Raw genomic sequence first — 24,318 nt, forward strand, 5'->3', positions numbered from 1 at the left:
TACAACAGACTATGGGGGGGAGGGGTGTTCTACGATCTTTCTCATAGCATACCCAGGGACAACACCTGACCAAAGAAAATTTAGACTGGAGCAATTTTTAAAGAGTATATCTGAAGATACGACTTAATGTGTCTGTGCCTGTGCCACCTGCAGCAAAAATGTCACTACTCTGTTTGTCCCTGTATCATAAGGTATTTATGAGAAAATAAATCTGGAGTAACTGAATTACTTCAAAGAACGGTCTTCAGGCTAACACTACTGCTTAATATCACCTGCAAGGCAAGCAGAGAGGATGAACTGGCAGAGTTCAGAGCTTTCTAGAAGAAACTCAGAGCAAGTATTGTTGCTCCTCTTCCACCCTAAGGTCATCAGGCAAGGGGCATCTGGCTTCTGCGCCGAGAGGGGACCTTGCTGTCGGGCAGAGAGGGGGCCCTTGGGAAAGCTACAAAGACACCCTCACCAGAAGCTGGGGGGGGTCCCCACCAGGACATGATGGGACAAGGGGGACGCTCCTCTCCTCGGGAAGGTTAAATTCACAAGGGGTACTGGATGCCCACACCTCGTCTCCCACACTGAGCTCGGAGAAGGAAAACACACCCTCGACCCCCAGAGCAAGGGAGGGAGGAGGGAAGAGCCGGGGGGAGAGGCACTTTCTCGGGCAAGGTACTTCACCCCCAAAGGCTTCCCATCTGCGAACTGGGGTGACGAGGAGGAAGCAGTCTCTGGAGGAGCAGCTGGCAGGGGAGGAAGGAGCGCTGGGCTGGGCTCTGTGCAGGGCTGTCCCCAGAGCACAGCTCAGAGCTGCCCGAAATACCCGCAGCCTGGGTTTAGGGTGATTTCCCAGCATCGTACCACTCAAAATGTCACAAGAGGAAAGCGCTTTTGTGAACACGTTAGCTTTCAAAGCCAGGGCGAAGGAAACTATGGTTGGTTCATCCACAATCTGAGCACTCCTGCTGCGCCAGGCACTCCCATCAGTGGGTTCACGGGCTCCGCTCCTGGGGCAGGGGCAGTAACAGGCAGTACCTTCTTGGCCGGGTGAATTCCTTGGATGCTCTTGATGCCTGGAGGGCCGGCTGAGTGCACGTGGGCCCCCACCGGAGGGTGCTGGGGCTGCTGAAGCGCCCCCTTGGTCAGCGTCACCTTGCGGGCAGGCTGCTGTCTCACTTCTGGGGGCTGAGGGAGCCGTTGAGGCTGGCCCTCCAGGTGAAAAAAGCCATCGCTCTCTCCTCCCTGCTGAAACCAAGGCAGCACGCTGGTCAGTCTCCGCACGAGCAGGCATCCCTCCCCAGCATCGGGGTCCACCTCGATCAGTGCTCAACCGAGAAGCACAACCGTCAAGCCTGCCATTCACCAGGGCCACGAAGGAAATTTCTTACTTGACGGGGGTTTGGGTTTTAATAGTATTTTTCAAATTTAAAACTAAGATCTTTAATTACTGTACCCACTCAAGAGGTCTATAATTACTAAAGTAAGTGCTGTTGAGTTCAGTGAAATAGTGCTTGACTTTAAAAATACTTCATACTCGACATGCCTTTTCCATTTTCATGAGCATTCTTGTGAAAATCTGACAGTTTGTATAGGCAGTGGTTTTAAACTTTTAACTCCCACTCAAACCTAATGAAAGCGGGTCATCATCCTGACTCGCCCCGCTGTCCCCCGGCGCTGGTTGTGAATCCCAGGCGCGCCCCAGTGCCTTCCTCCCTGCAGATACAACCCTGAACACTTGGGCTCCCCAGAGCGCCCGCAGGCTGAGCAGCACCCTGGTCGCCCCTCCTCCTCTGAGTCACAAGTACCCACACGTAGGCTGGCCTCCGGCCTCAGTCCTGTTTGGAACAAGAGCAGACCAGCCAGGAGTCTGAGAAACTGAATGAGGAAATTCTAGAAATGAAAGAGTTACTGGAGGCCCAGACAAGTCCTCCCCACATGGCGGACAGGGAACTGCAGGGGGACAGCAGGAGGAAGAGCTGAGGAGGGGTCTGAGGGGGCAACGCACTCACAGCTCGCCGGCCAAGGGCAGGGCGGGGTGCCGAGCACCACCGATCCCTGAGCGCTGGCTGAGCACTAAGCTGGGCAGCGACAGGGCTGCCTCCCAGGAGACCAGGTGAAGAAATGAAAAGCCCAGGCCCAAACGGATCCTCTGGTGAATTCTATCAACTGTTTAAGAAAGACAGACTCCCAATCTGGTTCAGAAAACAAAAGCAGAGGGACAACTTCCCCACTCATTCTCTCAGACTTGTATTACCCTTTTACAAAAGTCAGACAAAGACATCAAAAGAAACAAAAGCCACAAAAGAATATCCCTCATGCATATACATGAAAAAGATTCTCACCAAAACACTAGCAAACTAAATTCAGCAACGCAGAAAAAGAATCATACATCATAACCAAGTAAGATTTACCCCAGGAATGCAAGGTTGGTTTAACTCAAAAATCAGTTATCAGACCACATCAGTAGAGGAAAAGACCACATGACCACCTGCACTGATACAGGAAAAGCACTCATAATAAAAATTTTCAGTGAACTAGGAACAGAAGGGACAAATCAACCTGACAAAGGAAATCTACCAAAAATCAACAGCTCACATCATGCTTAGTGTGAGACTAGTCACGGGTATTCGACCTGCACGTTAGTCACCTAGGGAGCTCTCGTGTGTTAGTGTTCCTGGACTCTGACCCAGAACCATCCAATTAGACCCTCTGGAGCTGGAACCCAGACATGAGCATTTTTTTGTTGTTTTTGGGGGGGTTTTTTTTTGCAGTACGTGGGCCTCTCACTGTTGTGGCCTCTCCCGTTGCAGAGCACAGGCTCCGGACGCGCAGGCTCAGCGGCCATGGCTCACGGGCCCAGCCGCTCCGCGGCATGTGGGATCTTCCTGGACCGGGGCACGAACCCGTGTCCCCTGCATCGGCAGGCAGACTCCCAACCACTGCGCCACCAGGGAAGCCCCAGACATGAGCATATTTTAAACGCTCTTCCAGTGATGTTTTCCAGCCAGGGCTGAGGATGGCTGAGCCAGGTGGTTGCCCCCATAATGTTCTGTGACTCTGTGACTCTATAATGTCGGCTATAATTGTCTGAAATGTGATCCTGCTGGGCGTTATTCCAACCTGATGGGAGACTGTTCCCCAAATGAAAACGGACGCACTATGGAAAGGCAGGCCGTTCTGCAGGACCAGGATCCACATGAAGTCAGACTGCTTCTTGTGCTTCTTGAAACTTCTCCATTGCATCTTTCATCCAAAAGGTGTGAGCAGGTACCCCAGCCAGGCAGGGATGATGGCCTATTCTCAGCACACAATTTTTCAAAGTTCGTATCTTGAAAAGCTATGTGAACACTCTCTAGTTTTGTATATGCTTGAAATTTTCTATACTAAAAAGTTGAAAATTTTAAGGGTATACACCACATATTCCTATCTTTAAAAGCCAGTAATCCATCACTTATTAATTTACTTAAAATCATATTCAAATTATGTTAGTATAAGATTCATAAATTCACTGTTCAAATGTTAAGTCTCACTGTTCTTAAACACGTCTCTTTACATGGGCTGACACCTCACACTAGCCCCCAGGTCCCACCAGAGGCTGTGCCATAGATGCAGGTGGCACTGGGTCACTGAATTCTCCACACAGCTCAGCTACCTAACAGTCTACTGACTGATTCTCCACCGTCTACCTTTTTCACTAATGTGGATAAATGAACTGGCTATTATGTATGGTTTAGAGAAACCAGTGGCTTAGACCTGGGTGAGTCTGTTTTTGTTTACCAAGCCAAAATTTCCTATGCATATAGATGGCAATGAGATATTTACTGAATAAAACAATCAATGGTAGATCAGGCTTCTAAAAACTACGTAGCTCTGAATGTGCTATTAAAAAAGAGATTACAGTATCTGAATACTAGGTTATAGCCACTGTCAATTAGTACATACGTATTTACTAAATGCCACTGTGATACTAAAGAGGCCAGCCTTCAGTTCAGCACTGATACTGGGTGCACCAGAAAACATACTGTCATGCTGTACAAATCGGTAATCAGCTGGTACATGTGGTCTGAAAGGAATGATGTCCATATATACGGTGGACAACATGGTGAATATCGTTGCAGATATTTTCTTTAGCAATCCAGAGCTAAAAACGTAGATGATCTTAAAATAGAAAACAAAAAAAGAAAAAGAGAAGAAAAAGGGAATTCCCTCGCCACCAGTGGTTAGGACTCTGTGCTTCCACGGCCGGGGGGCCTGGGTTCAATCTCCAGTTGGGGAACTAATACCCCACAAGCCGCGAGGAGCGGCCAAAAAAAAAAAAGTAGATGATCTAGATAGTGAAGTTTTATTTAAAAAGAAGAGCTTGCACCAAAAATAGGATATTTGCCTATTTTTAAGGTATACACTGTGTGTATGTATTTGGGTGATAAATATGTAACGCTGTGGTGATCTGATGATTTTTAAACTGGGAATTAAGAACGGAAACATTTAGTCAATAAACACCCCAAACAAAAATTCTCTTTGCTGTTATTCTGAGTTAAGAGACTGGTGCTAATTTATGTCTGACAATATTAGGTCAGAGGAACACCCTGAAAAACAAAGTTCTAAACTTTTATTTTCCTTTCAGAACAAGTTTACGTTTTAAAGTAAGCTTGATTCCCATCTGCAGTTCAGAAATACAGGTAGAGTTATCACAAAAAGCCTCTCCATTTAAGACTTCCTAGGAGATGGCCTGAGAAGACACAGTAAAGGACGTCTGTGATCAGAGCGCCTGCAGGTCTGGACCTCGCCGCCTGGAGGTCTCCCCGCTCCGTCTGCATCTCACAAACTCACGGGCACGGTGAGCACCCCTACTCCTCCCCGCCCGGGGAGCCTCAGCAGCCGCCAGCCTGACCTGCTCACTCGAGGGGGCCCCCAGCATCTCTAACCCTAAGGTTTCCCAGGCCACGTAACTGCTTTATTCTTCTTCACAGCGTTAATCACCACTCACAGTCCTGTCACGCTCACGAGAACGGGAGCCCCGCGGGCAGCACTGGTCGCCACGCATCCTCGGCTCAGAGAAGAAGACCGAGCCCTGGGCAGGAAGACGACAAGCACTTGGTGAGTCAACGATGAACAAGAAAGAGGGATGCTTCAGGCAGGGATTATAACAAAGGCCCAACTTTTGGGAAAAACTGCTATCGTCAGCTTACTGACAAGTGACGGGAAGGTCTGGGTAAGCTCTGGAGTTACTTATATTCAGGACAATGTTTTACACCTTCTACAGCTACAAATGATGTAATAAACTTTATAACAGAAATTTCCAGGGCACTCTAGGCTCTCCATCACCATGCTGAATGGCACCATTCAACATGCTCCACTCATGGGAAGATGGATGGAGTTGTTTGCTGAATGTCTTCAACTTGACAAGTAGTACACTAGGGTCTGTACAGAGACTGTTTTCCTTCAATCCTCCCTCAAGGTAAATATTATTATTCTCACTTTCCAAATGAAAAACCCGAGATCCTTGGTCACACAGTAAGTGCTTTTAGGACTTCCTGTCTCAGTGGTTCCAAAGCATGGACTCCACACAACCTCGTAGGCAAGGAGCTTATACTAACATAACTATTTTTAGCAGGGTTAGAAACAAAGGGACTAACCATCATTCAATTAAATCATTTTAAGGAAATGAAGGTTTACTATAATGCTCTGCTCTGACATTTTTCTGGAAACCATGCTGAGGACTCAAGGCTTAAATATAAGTAATGTTATTTCATCTTGTAAGAAAAGCAGTTTTTTTTTCAATTGAGAGAACGATTATTTTCTTTCAAATTAGCACAACGAAAAGCTAATTCTTAGGATAAATTTTAAATCCCAGAGTTATTCCGGTTAACACTAGGCAACATTCAACCTACTAACTTCTAGGCTGTGGCCAGAAACATATTTTTTACACCTACTCTCACATTCTCACAGACACAGAAAAAAGGTGAATGAGAACCAAGCCAAACTGAACCCGCCTATTTACTTAGAAGTCTTCTACAACTTGTGCATATAGTTAACAGCACTGAAGGAGATTCCAAAATTATTACTTATGTAAATTTTAAAATACTGTCGATTCAAATCAGGACTTTCAGAAACCTGAAAGTTTCATTAAAAGCTTATTAAGTTACATTATCATCTTAATGTAAGGAAATAACTAGTCATCTGTGGATGGCAGATTACATTCCATTCAAAGAAAGGAAATCCACTTTGAAAGTGCATTTCTCTAGGGTGGCACAGTTCCCTTTTAAATTCTTTGCACAGCAGTGTGTTTAGACATGATTTTAAATACCTTTTACTTCCTCCAAAACAGATGAAGAGAAGAGGAGTTTGACCTGTCTTAGGCCAACCTGGAAATATTTCCTTGCTTTCTTCTGCAGATAAATATCTTTTAATGAACACACTATAAAAATGTCTCTTGAGGGCAGTTTTTCTTAAATATAAAAGGCACTTCCTGAATTAAGTAAGCTTAGGGAACACTTTTTACCAGCTTAATCGTTAAAATAAAATGAGGTTTGTAGCCACCAACATTAGCATGACAAGTTTATTTATAACAAATTGTTTAAATGTATAGATAAAAATGCCCATTGATATTGTCAGGGTAGCCTGCAATTTGACAGATCAAATCTTATTTTCATTCTTAAACATCATGAAGAAGTGGTATCGCTGGCTCGCATTCACTAGTGAGCAAACTGATTAATCCCTCTCTAGAGAAATCTCAACTCTTGATTACACCTATCAGACGTTAAGCAGCATTATTCTAGAGTGACAACACTTGACAAATTCCCCAACCATTTTTCTCAGCCTTTGTGGCCCTGCTAGCTTGTATTAACCCTGATGAAAAATTAATTTTCCTTATCTTCTTCTAAACCCCAAAATCCAAATCCGCCAAACTGGCAACTCTTTCTGTAAAGGTATTATGAAAACCTCTAAAAGATTAATTGCATGTCTTCAGGTGACATTAAATTAATTTCTGTACTCATGACAGACATTTGATACTCCGTACTGAGAGGACAGATAACATTGTCGGGACACAGAGAAGGACAGTGGTTAGGGTCCCAGGGCAGCCTCTTATGAATTCTCCTTTCGATAAGGCCTACTTCACTGTCATGGCAATGCTGCTGATCTGCCAGCCCACAGACCTCACAGAGCAGGTTTCTATTAACTACAACAATGCTGGGCCTGGCCCTGTGATCTTTAGAAAGCTCGCCCAGAATCTGGACAATAAATGATATGCATGCTCTACGAAGTTTCTAAACACAAATACATTTCATGCTCTAGTCTGTCTTTGAGACTACTACTTAAAGGAGAAAAGATAAAATAAACAGGCTAATAACATTCTTATCCAGGCTCCTGTGTCAATTCCCTAATTAAACTGCTGCAATATGATATGAGGTGAGGACACTTCACATGGGCAGTGTCCATCTATTCTACGCAATAAGCTATCCCTCCATACGCAAGCATGCAGAACGTGTAAAAGCAGCAACTTAAATCTAAACTGCTTCCTATAAAATTCCAGCAACAGGTCTACACGGGCTGGACTGAAACAAAATCCTTAAGGTTAAAGGGATCTCACAAGTGCTTGCTTGGGCTTCCTGGAAAAAAAAAGGATTCAACCGGTAGGTGCACCAGGATTTCGCCTTATGGTGATAACACGGCACAGTTATTCAAGTGCGCTCTCTCTCTCAACATTCTACCTTTCTGAAACTAGTTAGGTTTGGGCAATCTTTTAAAAGCAAAATTAATTGGCCTTTGGAGAAATATACCAAAGCCCTGAACCTGTGAGGGGATCTGATGCCCCAGGATTCTCCAATTTCTACAGCACAGACCTACCAATCTAAAAAAAGGAAAGGACTGCTAGAAGTGAGACTGCGGTTCACCCAGCAGCAGGGGCCCACGAACTCCGGCTTCTCCAGCAAGAGCGCCCCCGTAGGGATGAAGCTCCAGACTGGAAAGCAGACGCTTCCAACCTGCCCCGGATGGGCAGCTGGGAAGGACCTACTTCAGAGCGCTAGGCGACTTCCCGGCGCAGGTGACGAGGCTCCTATTCTTGGTAGCTGTTCGAAGTGAGGAGAGGGAAGTTACCCAAGACGCTGGAGAAAGCAGATTCCTTTTCTGCTGGAGAAGGTGGGTTAGCAAATCCTGATTCCTAATTACAAGAGAATTATTTCTGATTTAACCACTTATTTCGCTCTGAAAGAAACACCATATGCCTAAAAACACCTATAAATTCACGTGTAGACATTCTAATTCATTAACCCGATGCCTGTCCTCTAATGGACCGTAGTCTGTTTTGCCCAAATTTAGAGGTCACATGTTTAAGAATGCTGAAAACGTCATACCTCTAGAAGTTATCAGTTCTTCGCACCAAAGTGTTTCAAAGCTCTTAAAAACAATTACTTATGCACAGTAGCTTCTCCTCCAAAAGAAGATTCTAGAATATACATCTTATCAAACAAGCGATTAATCAAGATTCATGCCCCATTTTTCTTCCTCTCTTATTTGCCTTTCGGCCATCTGACTGCTCATCAGCTCCTCTAACAGGGAAGTGATCAGGCAACAAATGAGGCCCAACTACAACCAGCCACGTGGCCACTCTCCCCGCCAGAGAGGAGAGGGATGGCAGGACGAGAGGGAACCAGGGGTCAGCAAGGTGGGAGTCTGGGCTCTCACCTCCTTGGACAGTGGTGCCTTCACGCCCACCCCCACTCCCCGTCCATCTGGGCAGGGCCTCTCCTGGCTCCCCTACCTGTGTCAAAGAAGCTTCTCTTACACTCAGCTTCCCAGAGGTGTTTCTCTATCACAAGCCCACTGCAGTTCTGTCCTTTACTACCCATTTCCAACTCACTTTCATCTGACTTGCTTTCTCCTGGTCCTCTAGCATGGCATCAGCTCTTGGGTACTGCCCAAAACCATGGCATCAAGTCAGCTTCCACCAGAAGCCAATGAGTCAGGACAGCTGAGTCCTCCAGCCGTGGCCAGGCAGCTTGGCGAGTCACAGAATGACATACACAACGTGAGCCTTGTTCTGCCTTGGCCTGGGGCGTGGGTCTCCCCAAGAACGAGTCATCACCACAGACTCATCAAACAGCCAAATGTACAATACAATCGCATCTTGTAAACTGAATTAACAAGGATTAATGCTATTTCTGGTGTTATACTCTGCTTACTAGTGTCATCTAAATGTCTACAATATACAGCTGTTACTTTTATAATCAGAAGTACTGTGGGGCGGGGCGGGGGGGGGAAGGAAACGACAACAACACCACACTGTGTTAACTCCTCCTCCTTGGATATTTCCATAAAGAAACTGTAAAAAAAAAAAAAAAAAAAAAAAAGAAACTGTAAACAATACCTGTATTTTTAAAGGGAGAAGCTACTAATTTTCTCTATTATTTCAACAAATGTTTCTTAAATATTTATAATGTATTTGAGACAAAAAATGAACTGAAGTGGAAACCCAGCCTCAGTCAGGAGCAGTGACTAGGAGACAGCTCCAGCAGTGGGCAGAGAAGGGCAGGGCGCGGCGGGGGCGTGCAGGGCGCGGCGGGGGCGTGCAGGCGCCGAGAAAGGGCGCAGCGTGAGTGTGGACGGAGCGGGGAGACAGAACTACAAGAGCAAGGCGGCCAGACCATGGAAAAACAGGGCACGTCCGGAGAACGGGAGGCCGCGAGGGTGACCACTTGTACCCCCACCTGCGACTCCTTCTCAGACTAGAGTCCCCGAAGACTGACAGATGACTCCAAGACCAGCACTTCTGTTTCTAGTAAATCTGATACACAGTGTAAGAAACTCCTTATACTATTTTTGCAACTTCTCTTGAGATTACGTATATCAAAATTAAACGTCCTCCACTCCACAAAAAAAGATCAGGTATGCACACACCATCGCGCTAGAGAAAATCTGAGAATAACTTTTGAGGAAGAGAAGAAATCTACAAATGCACACCAACCCCCAAAAGCAAGCTCACACAAACAAATTGGGACCTTTTACGTGAAGCATTTTGACAGCCTTTTAAAAGTAAAATTCAAGAATATCATGACTGGACAGCTGGCTTTCCTGCTGAGGCATTCTGTGCTTCTCCCATTTCTCTGTGTGGCCAGCAGAACAAAGGGCTCTTTACTTAATTTGCTGCCAAATTCTTAAAATTTTCATGACCTCAATTAGAATAAAGCAGCTGAATTCAGAATTTGCTTTCATTTTCTTAAAGAACACTGTAAGAACACACTTTTTCTTCCTTTAACTAAAAGCAAAGGGTAGTAACATCTACTGAGCCAATGCCATGTGCCCAAGCACTGTGCCACTCATCTCACCCATGTCACGACAGTTAACCCTCACAGCCACCCTGGGAGAAGCTTAGCCTCATTCTGAGGAGGACACAGGTTCATCTGGGCCAGGTAACCCGATGCAAACATCTCAAAGATTCCCCATTTCCCCTAACCTGGAAGACAGAGCTGCAGGCCTAATGAAACTCCTGAATAAACAAATTCTGCACGGCACTTGCTCGTCCTAATTCTTTTTTCTGGGCTTTAATCACAGAACATGGCTGAGGATGATTATACTAAGTTTACACTAAGTAAACATTTTACATTTTTATATATGCTCTGTTATTAACCTGAAGAGGTTTTCTGGATTATGTATTGGTTATGAGAGAAATTATGATTGGGGGCAGGGGGGCACGGCACGCTGCACAGCTTGTGGGATCTTTGTTCCCCAACCAGGGACTGAACCCAGGCCCTCGTCAGTGAAAGCATGGAGTCCTAACCACTGGATCACCCGGGAATTTCAGAAATTATGATTTAACAAGATTGCTCTTTTGGTTTCTGAAAATTAAATACTTAAAAGTAGCTTTCTGAGAAATGAGCAAATGGAGACTATTCCTATGTTTTAAATAATAAAAAGAGAACCATTCCATCAACTACAATTCTTTAAGTAGATTACTTATATAAATATTATTCAGGGAGGCACATGAAATTTTAGAAGCACTATTTGCCAACATTTAACACTCTTTACAAGTAGCGTTAATTTGTTCCTTTTTAAATCTCACCCAACAAATCAGACAATATAAATGGGAAAAAACTAAAATTCACAAAGAGATTGATCAGCCTCATAACAAAAGGTCTCTTTAAATTTCAAATTCCCTTAATGATTTCAATTTTAAATATAAAATCGGATCTATTTTGATCTACATAGAAATGTTCAAAGACACATTTCTAGCACACAGCTATAGTCACAGCTACACTCAGCCAGGGTACGCCGTCCCTCGCTTCAATTCACCATACCAGGCTACTCCACACAGGTTCCAGCACAGGCGTGATGCAACCCCAGCCACTCCCCAGTCCAGACTCCCCAGTCAGGGCTCTGTGGCCCACCTCTAAACCCTCTCCACATACTCCGCAGCCAGTCAGTACCAACTGGGGTTTGGCAAGCAAAATGAAACCTGATCAGCCCTCATCCTAGAAGCCGCCCCTAAAAACTCACTGGAAAGAGTAGACTACTCTCCCTAATCTAGAACTAAGAAACCTAGGAGGAAAAGGAGCAGTAAAAATAGCTATTGTAAATAAGGGTAAAAAGCACAGGATTTAGAAGCCTCGCTCTACCAGTCAGTAGCTGAGTGGCCCCGGGCTACTATCTGAGACTCAATTTACTTACCTATGAAATGGCAATAATAGATCTAACTCATAAGGATGCTGTGAATACATGCTAAACACCTGATAAACAGTAGCTACTATTATGTGGCATAAAATCAGGGAATGTATTTCTAGAAGGGGCCTTAGGAGCATTCCAAAAAGAAAATGGACATTTATAAAGTACCTTCTACGTGTTAGAAGGGCCCCCAAGACAATAAATAGTAGACAAGCATCCAGCCACGGGTCTTCCTCAAACACAGCCACGTTGTTTTCACCTCATCACACCCTCCTGGTGACTGAGGGCCTCAACCTCCACGCCCCACACACAGGAGCTTCGGATTGGCCAACAAAGAACACATGAGGCCAAGACGGCTCCCAAAGGAAGTCAGGTACGACTCTGCGAGCTACAAACCCAGACCTGGTCAGGGACTGTGTGAGAACCGACACCAAGAAATACTTTTCATTACGTCCTTTTGAAAATGCTTCCCATGTCCGTAATGCATTAGCTCTAACAAAGAGGAACAATATAAAAAGACTAGAAATTCTCCTTCGATGATCAGTATGAATTAAAATCACTTTGAAGATAGTATAATTAATGAAAGGGCAGACTGAAAAACCTAAAGTCTTAAGACACAGGCTCTTTCACCTTTCAAAAAACCCAATTTAATAAAATCCAAAGATAAATTATTGAATTACAGACAATGAAATATGGAAATGACAAAAGAGAAGACCTTATTGATTCACAATTGCCTCACAGGTAAAAGTTCACCTAAAGAAAACTAATTTAAGCTGTAATATATTTTCAATTTGTACATCAGAATAAGACTGATGTACAAGAAATTTCCGCTTCCCTAACAATCCTGTAGATACGTATTTTGACTGTGATCACCACCAGAGCACAATTTCTAGAACAGCACTATGTACTGCGATAGTCCTGTGTCCTGTCTGAAGACCAACTACTAGAACGAGGAGACCACTGAATGCAAAGAATAGTTTAGTTAATACATTCGATGCCAGTTTAGGTTAGAAAGAAGTCAAACTGACTCTCTGAAAAGTAAATTTCTCTAGAAAACCTTATAAATAGGATGTCTATTGTATTTCTGCACAAACAGAATGTGAAGAAGTCCTGGGCTCACAGCAAAATACAAGAATGTGAACTGACAATGAAATGCTTCTATTAAACAAGTAACTATAAACCTGAAATGCATAAATAATATTCTGCACAGGTACGATATACAAGTCAATCCTCCCATATGCTAAGCCCCTGTCAGACCCTCACCAGGGTGGCTGGTTCAGCTCCAAGCACACAACATAGCACAGCCCTGGGCATTAATGCCATGGTGCATGAAAGGAGAGAAGGACCAGCAGGGACAGAAATAAAAGGAAAAATGAGAGCATACTTAGCACTTACAAGAACTGTCTCCTTTTTGCACAATGGGTATGTTACAAATAGTTCCTACCCACCAAAAAAACACACCAAAAAACCCAGGCCTTTAGGGAAACACTGTTTGTTCTGGTTCAGAGAGATACAAACAAACGAGAGACATTTATCCTCTGATAAGGTGAAAGTTGCCAACATGCTATTGGAGGAATTTTTGGAATAAATCCTAATATACAGAACATGTTGGTTAATTAACTTAATACTTAAGAATTAAAAAGGGAGCTAAAAAACCATTTCAAAGTTTGGCAGACAGCTATTTTCATGTAAAATTCCTCTGTTGTTTTCCTGTGTATTGTAAAATTATACAGCATGATTTTGGAATATGGTCTGATATAAAAACTATATTTTTTCCACAGGAGAAAAAAGCAAATTGAGGTAGATAAATTCTGCTGAAGTAGATAAATTCGTTAGTTGAAGGCTGCCTGTGGACAGCAGAGCTGTGCCCCGCACCTCCTAGTCTGCAGGAGCCCAGAGTGCCCAGGCCCGCACCGCACCACTGTGGCTGCCCAGGGAAAAGGCCTATTCCCAAACCATCGCCCCATGGCCCACCCTCAGAAGTTTCTAACTCAAGTAAAAAAATGAGACACCGACAAAGTATGATTAAAATATGGTCGAAAGCAAAAGGCCACACAGACACCGGAAACTGATGAACACTTGGGTCTTCACCTAAAGATAATAAATTCATACAATATTTAAGCAATCTGATATAATACAGGCCATCTACTTATCAACATTTTGAATCACCATGAACCGAGGTGAGAAACAACAGATTTGCTCTATCACAAATTTTCTTATGGCGTGTGAAAAACTTCACACCTTAGTCTACAAACCTAGAAACAAAAGCAATTAAAACTCGACTAATTAAGCAGCAACAAGGAGCCGCCCTTAATCCAGCACAGCAAACAGCTCCCACCCGTTCCTAGTGGTGCTGCTGTCCCTGGGTGAACTGAGGATTAGAAGTCCCTTTCTTTTTTTCCTGTAAATATTTTGTGGTTTTAAAAGGAATCATCTGTAGCTGGTTTGCTCTAAGAGCCTGTGTCTTACGGTTCTCCCCTTCTTCCCCAGTTTGTAACACAAATTGCACACAATGGGGAGCTGCGACAGAGAGCACGACAGTTACTCGGACCAAAGAGAGTCTGTTGCAGAATTAATATAATTAAAGCAAGAGACGAGTGCTACCTTCTCTAATAAATAAAGACTATACGGCAGAATCAAGGAAGCAAGTATTCTACAGACGCTGACGGGAGAATCTCCTGCAATGGGAATCTATCTGCAGCAACTCTGTTTAGTTTAAGTACTGAATTTATCCAAACTGCAATTACTGTGCTTTACTGAAAATGCTCTAAAATGGGCACTGTTATGAGGTGAAGAAAGAAATGAGGGGTGCCCCACTTCTGAAAGCACATGGTAGGATCACACATGATTTCACTTTAGAATACTGTCAATCCCTTTCTCCCTCAAATGGGGGCGGGGTGGTGGGCAATTAGCTTCACCTGGAAGACGGGAAACAGTCTTTGAAACAACGCTGCTTAAAAGCAACACACACACTGCCCCCCCGCCCCCCGCTGCCATAGATGCTCCCTGAATCTAAAGCTACACACAACAAATTATGTGTTCTGTGGTAAAGGAAATTTTATTTTTAAAACAAACTGATGATGCTAGCATAAATTATCTATAAAAAGAAGCTAAAACTGAGAAACGTCTAATTTAGGAACTGTCACACTGGTTTTTCACTAAGACTCAAGAGACAACTGAAACATGGGTCCCAACTGGAAGCAGGATTTAAACGACAATTCTTACACCAGCTTCAAGTGGGGAGAGGCTGGTCCACATGATTCTAAGACAGGCAACTTTACTTCCCTTCCTTCAAAAATCCTCTCTGGGAGTTAGGACATACTAAGTGAAACATAGATTCCAAGAGGCACTGGTGACCTCGTCAACTTACCCCGCCTGACAACTTAATCACCCTGACCTTGGAGCTGACGTGCGGCCCGTCTCCGCCACCGCTGTTGGCCCGGTGCATGACAGTCCTTTTCGCGCCAGGCTTGGCCTCCGGGGGCCGGCCCTGGAGGGACGCGGCTCGAGCAGTCTGCGAGGGGGGTGGCGGTCCCTCCCCGTCTGCAGGCTTTACCTGCAGGACTTTGTGCTGAGCTGGACACTGAGGTATGGTTCTGGCCTGTCTCAAATGTTTCAGTGGTTTCATCTGCTGTCCTTGATACTGCGTGTTAGCACCAGATGGCACAAAACTGGGTGTTTTGGGTGGAACATTGGAAACAGTGGCATCTTGGTTTTTCACGAGAAGTCGGTTTTTCACATGCGGTCTGACCTGTGCCCCCGGGAAGGGTAACAGTGGGTTACCATTGGTGGGCGACGGTGCCGACAGCTGCTCTTCCTGCCCAGCCAGGGCCGGTGGGGGGCAGAGCTGCTGCTGCTGCTGCGCCAGCCTCTCGAGCAGCTCCTTCTTCCTCGCGCCGGCCTGCTGCTGCCGCCGCAGCTCCTTCTGCTTCAGGATTTCTTCTCGGAGGCGCTTCTGTTCTTCTATCTTTAAGCGGTATAACCTCGTTTCTTCATCTTCATCAGGAAACTGAAGCAGAAAACACGCACGGTTTAGAGTACAAGGCTAGGTGACAGTTCCAGTCTGTTTCAGCAAACTTAAGAAAAGGCACTTTCTAAAAACCCTTTAATTCAGGATTGAAAGAAGCCGTTCAAAATCTGCTTATAGACTTTAAGTATAACTCCTTCCCCTGGGGAGGGAAAAAAAAATTACACAGCTAAAGCTAATTTGGAAAATCTTATCAGAATATTAAAAATGAAATAATGTAAATTTCCACTCATTTACAACTTTGAAACCAATTAAACTATTCATTTAAGATATCAAAATATGTTTGAAATGGAAACTGCAACAGTAGGGAGGCCTCGCTGTCACACAGGTTTTATCTGGCTCTCCTCTGACGAACCAACAAAAGGTGGGGTGTAAATGACCTGAAAGGGTCTGATTAGAACTATTGATTTTTCGTACAGAATTTTCAGCCTGATCTCAAACTCATTTGTCACAGAATAATTGCTTATAATGAACAGCACAAATCAATCTCTCTGACCTTGAACTCATGCACTCTCCTCAGAATCAAAATGCTGCCAATTGCAGTATTGGAATATTAATGGTATATAAGGAATGCCTTTAATATGCCAGTCCCAAACCATTCTGAAAGTCTATCAGAAGAATCTTTGTAAAAAGTCCAATAATTTTCTTAAAAAAAGCATCCAGGGGCTTCCCTGGTGGCGCAGTGGTTGAGAGTCTGCCTGCCGATGCAGGGGACACGGGTTCGTGCCCCGGTCTGGGAAGATCCCACATGCCGCGGAGCGGCTGGCCTGTGAGCCATGGCCGCTGAGCCTGCACATCCGGAGCCTGTGCTCCGCAATGCGAGAGGCCGCAACAGTGAGAGGCCCACGTACCGCAAAAAAAAACAAACAAAAAAAAAGCATCCAAAGAGGAAAGTTTAGCATTTGTTTAAAATTGTAATAATTTTCTTTAAAAAAAAATCATAGATATCATCACTCACAGATCCTTTGCAAAAGAATATAATAGGATTTACTCTACCTAGAATTCAGCTGTTAGCAAATAAACCTTAGAAGTTAGGAATTATAAGACCACAATGTAGCTGAAGAGTTGGCTGGTGCCCCCAGAGCCCGTGCACTTGACCTACAAGACACAGAGCCAAGCCCCCTCACTGGGGCTTGCTTGTCATTTTAGCAGCAATCCTGATCAACTCAGTCACCTAATTTCAAAGTCTAGGACAGACCTGAAACAGAAAATCTTAAGTTGGCTGAGGGCTACACAGAGCTAGAAGTGACATTAAGGGGAAGACAGAAAAACAGAAGTTCAAAAAGTACAGGGGCCAGGGCATTCTGGGGAAATAATAACAGGTCCAGAGGACCCACTGTTTCAAATGCAAGAATAATTAACATTCACTAGGATTTTTCCCCATGTAATCAAAAAAGAGTTAAAGTATGTTCAAGAATATAGGTAGGAATACTTCTAAATAGATTTGTCCTTCATTATATCATTACCAACTGGGTGCATATAAGAAGATAAACCACACTTACCTAAGCAAAACAAACAGAAGGTTTTAAAAATAAAAAAAACACTTTACTCCTGGTCCCATTCTATGTGCACAGAAAATTAAAAGCAAACAAATTAAGACACGCACCACTTACACTATGGCCACCTGCAAGTTCCACTTCACGCACAAAGCATCCATTTTATCCTACAGAAGACTTCTTCAGAAGCCTGCTTATTAACTCAACTATTATGAAAGGGACAAACGTGGCTAGTGGTATGCCTAAAAAGTCACTTTTCTCTTTTTATTTAGCCACTGTTACTACAAAAGTATATGTGACTTCATTTTTGAGCCAAATCCATTTACACACATGAGTCAGGAGCTAGCTATATAAACTAAAAGCAGGATAAAATTTTTAGCAATGATTTCTTTTTATAAACTATCCCAATCCCGTCTGTAAATCTACATGATTTTTTCATATACTGATTTTAAAACCGAAATGTCACCCTTCTTCTAATAAGATGTTATTAAACGTTAACTCAGTATTTTCACTTTATACTTACATTTCTGACTTGGAAACATTACATTACAGCTGCTATAATAATTTATTAGAAGAAAATCTGACACACACACCCCCGCACTTTAATTGATTGAAAGGCAAAAAACAGTTAACGCTTGTTTTTATTATGATTAAGGGCTTATATTCTCATCTAAGGAAACTTTGTGCCATTATTTTATGAAGTTAATAGATATACTTACTTATTACATTATATATATTATTATTAACGTAACTTCCACGTACTGGTCTCTTGCCACGTCTCAGGCACATACACCCAATAGTTAAGGAAACTGAGGCTTGGAATAAGTGAAGGAACTGGCTCAGAGCCGCACTGCTAGCGACAGCGGACCATTCCAAGGGCGTGTTCTAACCTGTGCTACACTAGATGCCTATGCTTCATCAGAACCTACATTATACAGATACTGCCCAACTTTTGTATCTATAATTCCAGGGAACAGCCCGCAATGGAATCCTGACTTCAGGGAAGCATTAGACAAGCGCATTCACTTCTTTTACAGGAGACCAAGGGCCTCAAGGGGTTTGTCTCAGGCATAAATTTTACTGACGTAAAGAAATTTTTTTTAAAAATGTGAAAGTTTGTGACTAATACTGCATTAACACTGAACTGCCTCTAAGCAAAACATAATCAAGTGGCCAAAACTAAACAAAGGTACAAATAACATCTCAACTGGAAATCATGTAGAATACTGACTTGCATTTATTATTTATTCTTACAACATTTATACCTATTTAGAAATCAGCAATAATATACACAATTCAGAACAAAACACCCCTCCCCATCTTATTTAAAGGTCTAAACTGGTCCTACCTTCTAGAAGTTCACAGTGTAAAACCAGAAAAGCCACAGGAACATAAGAGTAAATGTAAGGGGTCAGCTAACTATGGCCCATGAGCCCATCCAGCCCAACGCTTGACTTTGTCATAAAGTGCTACCAGAACACAGCCATGCCCATTGATGTAAGACTGTCTATGTTTGCTTTTGTGATAAAACAGCAGAGTTGAGTAATTCTGAGAGACAATTTGGACTATAAAACCTAAAATATTTGTTATCTGGGCCCTTCAGAGAAACAGTTGGTTAAGATCCCTGATATACACAGATTCTGTAACACACAACTATAACTGTATAAATACATGAATACAATCTGATATAGTACCAGTGAGAATGAAAGTGTATCTTATATGAATATGGCTGTTAGGTTAAAAGAAGGTGGGATGATTTTGTGAAGAACTCACTGGGTGAGAGTGAACTGAGATAAGAGGTACAGACCTTGATTATAAGGTCTCCCTGTTTGAAACCAAACATTATTTTTTAATTAGAAAAAGAAAAGTCCTACCTCTGGTTCTGTTTTTGCTTCCTCTTTAGGCCGGCCCACAGGGCTAACTGGCTTGACTTTCACATCAGCCTTCCCCTGCGCAGTCCTGGGCCCCACCCCGGGCCTCGTGGGCGGTGACGTGCTGATAATAGGCTTTACTTGAGCCCCGGCTGGTGCGGAGGAGCAGCGACTGTTACTCACTTCTATAACATGTGATGGTGCTATTGGTAATTCACGCAAATTACTGTTTCTTGGAGCAGTTGGCTGCATTTGCTGCATTGGTCGTTTGGTTACATTCTGAGAAGTTGTGTTCTATCATCACAAGAAGAAAGAAATTCTAATTACAACTGGAAACTTGGGAGAAGAAATATAAAAAGGCACATTAGATTAAAATATTTTTAAAAATCATTCTAACTGAATACGTGACTTCTCCTTTGGGGGGCAGATACCTTCCTGTTGGTAAACATTTTTTCCCTGCATAAATGCTTTCTGCTCTACATAGTAACATACCCTTACTGATAAGGACTGGGGCTGGGAAAGGTACCATACCTGCCTACAGACAGGCTCCTCTTTATGGATATTACACCAGGTGACTTACAGGATGGGGACAAACATTTTTAACAGAATCAGCAGTGCAACAAGGACTCCCGCACAAGGAGTCAGCTGGGTTAATGGCACCACCACTGTCAATGGGTCCCCTAAATTGAAGGTAGAACAAACAAAGAACGAAGCATTAAGTTAGTGCCCTAAGAAAAAGGAGGAAGATGCCCATCGCTCTCATCGGGGAGGAGACAGTCAAGTCATGTTCACCCTGAGGATCCTTAACAGAGACCCAACGCCTAGAGGAGTGTGGAGATCTGTGAGATGGCTGGGGGAGGACTGCATTCCACGGCTGCTCAGCTCAAGACTGGGGGTGTCGTCTGCCCCTGTTCTTACAAAAGGAAGCCCAGGTTACAAAGCACCCCTTTCCAGATCTAGAAATCCTTTCTTACTTCTTACATGATTTTAGTCTCAATGTTACTTTAAGAAACAAAGAGGCGGGTATGAAAAAACTGAGATTAAAAGCAGCTAAGTGACATGCTTGAAGCTCAAGGTCAAAAGGACCAGTATTAAAGGGAAAACCCAACTATCTCACCTTACAGCCTGGAACTCTAACCCTGAGCCTCTTTACACGGTTAGTTATTTAATGGAGGGTAAGACAGTAACCGTGACTAGTCTTTGACTTTTAAAGCGACACACATCTCCCAGTCTCTTTCAATGCACGACAAGCCGCACATCTGCCGATGGTACTCGAGAGGTAACCTCACAGATCAACGCAGTCCATCCCCCACGATTAACTATAAGCTCCATGAAGGCAGGAAATGTGTCTCTCTCATTCACTGCTGTATTCCCAGGAACCAGAGTAGTGCCCAACAACAAAGGATGTTCAAGAAATTCCTCCTGAATTCATTTACTTGTGCATTCACTGCCCAAGGAGACAGACAGCCACTGGCAAAGGCAGAATGATTATCACCCAAAACTACTTTCTGAAGTTATGCATCAATTACTAAGGCCATCTCGCACTACAGGAGGATCTAGACACACAAGGCCCCGCGACATAAAAGGTGCCCCCGGAAGACAGCTGAGGAACTGGACACTTACATGCCTTAGCCCCTGGCGCTGGGGGCACTGCGTCCGACTGCTGCTTGGCTGAGGCGGCCCCGTCTGCATGTGAGGCCTGAACTGGGGCTGAGCCGCGGGCATCAGGGGCGGGGGAGGAACAGAGAGGTGGTGGTGCTGGTGCTGGTGCTGGTGCTGGTGCTGGTGCGGGTGCGGGTGCGGCGGCGGCGGAGGCGGCGGCTGGTGCTGCGAAGGTGGCTGGAGCGGGGGCGGGAGCGGGGGCTGCTGCTGGGGCTGCGGGGGAGGGGGCAGAGGAGGGTGCAGGGGCCCCTTCCAAGCCAACAAGAGAGAAGCAACAGTTTATCATGTACGTACTGCTCGTGTTCCAATTCAGCCATTTCCTTAAAAACCCCAACACCAGAAAGAAGCTTCAAGTGGCACTAAAATTTCATTTTAGATTTGTTGATGAAGCTGATGCTATCTTAAATGCAGTGATAAGCCAAAAGCTACTACCCTGCATTTTATATTTGCCCTAAATCCTTTAGATCTTGAAATTCCAGGAATTTATCCTAAGGAAATAACTAAGGATGCGAGCAAACACAACCTCAAGGATGTTTCCTGCAGCACTGTTTCCAATACCCAAGGACTGAAACCAATAAACATGGCCAGAAATAGTGACAGCCGTAAAATGTCAACTTGTGCAGTGTTTTCAAATGCCGTGGTGAAAGAGAACTCATCACCATGAGAAGATGGTAATAACATGTTAACTGGGAAAAGAAAGCATCATGATGAGGATGCAAGCACTAAAGAGACTGAAAGACATGTGCACCCAAATGTTAGTGGTAACTGTCTCTAGATGGTGGGATGACTTCATTTCCTTTTCAAATTCCTATCTATACTTATTTCTGCAATGCAGTGATTATATATATTACATTATATTGTATTATGTATATATATTTATACACACACACACACACACACACACACACACACACACACATTTATATATATTTTGGTTGTGCAGAGCAGCTTGTGGGATCTTAGTTCCCCGACCAGGGGTTGAACCCGCACCCTCGGCAGTGAAATCACAGAGTCCCAATTACTGGACCTCCAGGAAATTCCCAAATTATACTTTTTTAATAAAAAGAAAAAAACATTTTATCCTACTGTAACACCTTATATAATAACCATTTTCCTGTTCTTACTTTAGGTACATATTCCATGTGTTTCTAAATAATCGGTTCAAGCCCATCATCATTACATACCTTAACAGGAAACTTAAGACACAAGAAAAAACATACTGGGTAAGAGAGGTATCAGACTCAAGGCAGCTGATGAAACATAAAACACCAGCAGAGGGCACTCAAATCTCTCAAATAATGAGGGAGCAGCAACCCTTTTTTTCCCCCACTACATATTGCAGAAACATAATTTGACAAAGAACCTTATTTCCTGTTAACCTTTTAAGAATCTTGCAATGATAAGCAAAGGTATTATCAAAACATGCCCTAATTTCATTAGCAATGTATAGTATTATCCTTTACAAAATCTTACTACTGAGTTTTTTCATTTCCCAAAAAATGACAATCACTTTCTCCATTTCTCCTACGATTAAGGAGATAAGCAATATTGTTAAGGAAGTTGTCTTTAATAAAGAGCACATTTAAGTTGAATACCCTCGTTCTTTAAATAATCTCCACATCTTGGCAGACTAGAATAAAAATGTGAAAGGTTTTAACTTGAATTCTGAAACACAAAACCAGCCCCTGACGCCTACCTGAAGGTTAGGCTGTGTGTGGGCGGGCAGGAAGGGCTGTCCAGGGCCAGGCAGGAAGGGCTGTCGAGGAGGGATGAACGGCCGTGCTGCTGCGGACCCTGGCTGGCTGAAGTGCAGAATCCCCACCGGCCCTGGCGGCTGGAGGGCTGGCCTCACGGGCCTCTCTCTGGGGAACACAGGCTGCTGTCCTTGCTGATTAAACGCTGGTCCAGGCTGGGTGAATGGTAAGGGGCTGGGAGTGGGCACAGGGTGACCACTGCTAAGAAGCGTGGGAGGAGGTGGCGGGGGAGGGGGACTTCGCTGTTCCAGAAAGAGATGGCTCGGGAACCTTGGTTCACCTGAAACGGAAGGGCGTTGCAACGTTACTGCCCTCTGGTCACACAGAACACACACTTCACAGAAATCAGTTTTATGTACTGTCTTACTATGGACGAAAATTACAAGAGGTTGGGTGTGAATGTCTGAAAAGAATTCTACATTTTGCCTCTTATTTCTAGACTGCTTCATTAGTCATTTTCTATAGATGATTTCCTCCTTTGTATGAAATTTTCACATTTCAGATACCAATAATGTCCAATTTTAGCATCTGAAATGACAGGCAGAAGGGCTATGGGACAAAAATCTGACACTCTTATTAACAAAATCTCCTATTGGGAGCTAAATACCGTTTAAAACATAAGCATGTTCAGGCACGTCGCCCCACGCGGCTTTGCTCTGTTACTCTGCGCCATCCTTTACCTCCTAAGAAGAAAGGGTCTCGCTCCTGGGGAGGCGGCGGGGCCCTCCACTGGTCCTGAAGAGGAAGCCGCGGGGGCTGGCTGAAGCTGTTGGGAACAGGTCCAGGTGTGTGCTGTGGGAACTCTGGAGGGCCCTGAAGCACAGCAGGAAAACAGGGTGGAAGGCAGGAAAATGAACGGTAGTTTTCAGAAAGGTGTACATGTTTTAAGTTTTCCTCTGCAAACGTCAAGGAACTTATCTCCTGAAGCCGCCACCCCTGTACACACACACACACACACATATATAACCTCATGTTACAAAATAGGTGATTCTGCCACAGTGAAACAGTCAAATGTCAAAACGCGGCATCTAAGAATTAACTCAGTGTTTTAACTGCACTACAGAACCAGAAGAGTGTTAGTTTTAAGCTTACTGAAATCCATGCAATTACTGAGCTTCCTGTCCACTAATCCAAGAGACTAAATGTCTACTTGCAGTGTTCCTGACACTCTTCTCAAACATGCTATTCTTTGCTACCTTTTTCACACAACCGTAAGCCACAGCTATGAAGCTGCTTTATTTCAACAGAAGAAAAAGAAACTGAATGTGTACCATAACAAAAATCAGCAATCGCTGACGAAACAGGAAAATGTGAAATGTTTAAGAAACCACATTGCTACAGAAGAAATAATAGTCAGATTCCATGGGCTAAAAATTCTGAACTCTTAAAACAGATTACCGTTTTTCCATAACTGCAGGTCACCAGTAGAACTCTACAAAGACAAATTACTTCACTTTTATTTTATAGTAACTTTAAATGGAGTATAATCTATAAAAATTTTGAATCGCTACGTTGTACACCTGAAACTAATATTGTAAATCAACTATACCTCAATTTTGAAAAATTACTTCATTTTTCAGTTGGCCTTTCAAGCATTTATGGAGATTCTTTTAAAACACCACATTTACTTAAGAAAGCCTCACAACTTTTTTTCACTTCTTTATCCAGAAATTCATTGATTATACATACTGTATCATCAAAATAATATTCATTTAATAACACCTCATTCTTTGAAGTATTTCTCAACTTTCAAAAACCACACTTCTTTCTCATAAACTTAAAATTCTAATGACTTTTCTGTCATCTTATTACGAATTAGCTGTTCTTTCTAAATGTGACATCATATTATAACACTG

The 24,318-nt window shown here is 43.6% G+C and overlaps 1 protein-coding gene across 13 annotated transcripts in view; it reads right to left on the minus strand.

Moving 5' to 3' along the window:
- RBM33 (RNA binding motif protein 33) overlaps positions 1-24,318 on the minus strand; it is a 117,328-nt gene that overhangs the window by 17,398 nt on the left and 75,612 nt on the right. For 4 of the 13 annotated variants that reach the window (XM_049714620.1, XM_049714612.1, XM_049714616.1 and 1 more), the window contains 6 exons: positions 23,143-23,398; positions 22,405-22,742; positions 20,670-20,957; positions 19,050-19,340; positions 15,023-15,661; positions 1,027-1,236 (listed from right to left, as the gene is read on the minus strand). In XM_049714620.1, coding sequence (XP_049570577.1) covers positions 1,027-1,236; positions 15,023-15,661; positions 19,050-19,340; positions 20,670-20,957; positions 22,405-22,742; positions 23,143-23,398 — 2,022 coding nt within the window. Of the gene's footprint in view, positions 1-1,026; positions 1,237-4,941; positions 9,317-15,022; positions 15,662-19,049; positions 19,341-20,669; positions 20,958-22,404; positions 22,743-23,142; positions 23,399-24,318 lie in introns of those variants that run through there. The other 9 variants (XR_007479112.1, XR_007479111.1, XM_049714615.1 and 6 more) reach the window with 9 other exon arrangements.

The sequence above is a fragment of the Orcinus orca genome, chromosome 9 (assembly GCF_937001465.1).
Source record: "Orcinus orca chromosome 9, mOrcOrc1.1, whole genome shotgun sequence".
Classification (NCBI taxonomy): domain Eukaryota; kingdom Metazoa; phylum Chordata; class Mammalia; order Artiodactyla; family Delphinidae; genus Orcinus; species Orcinus orca.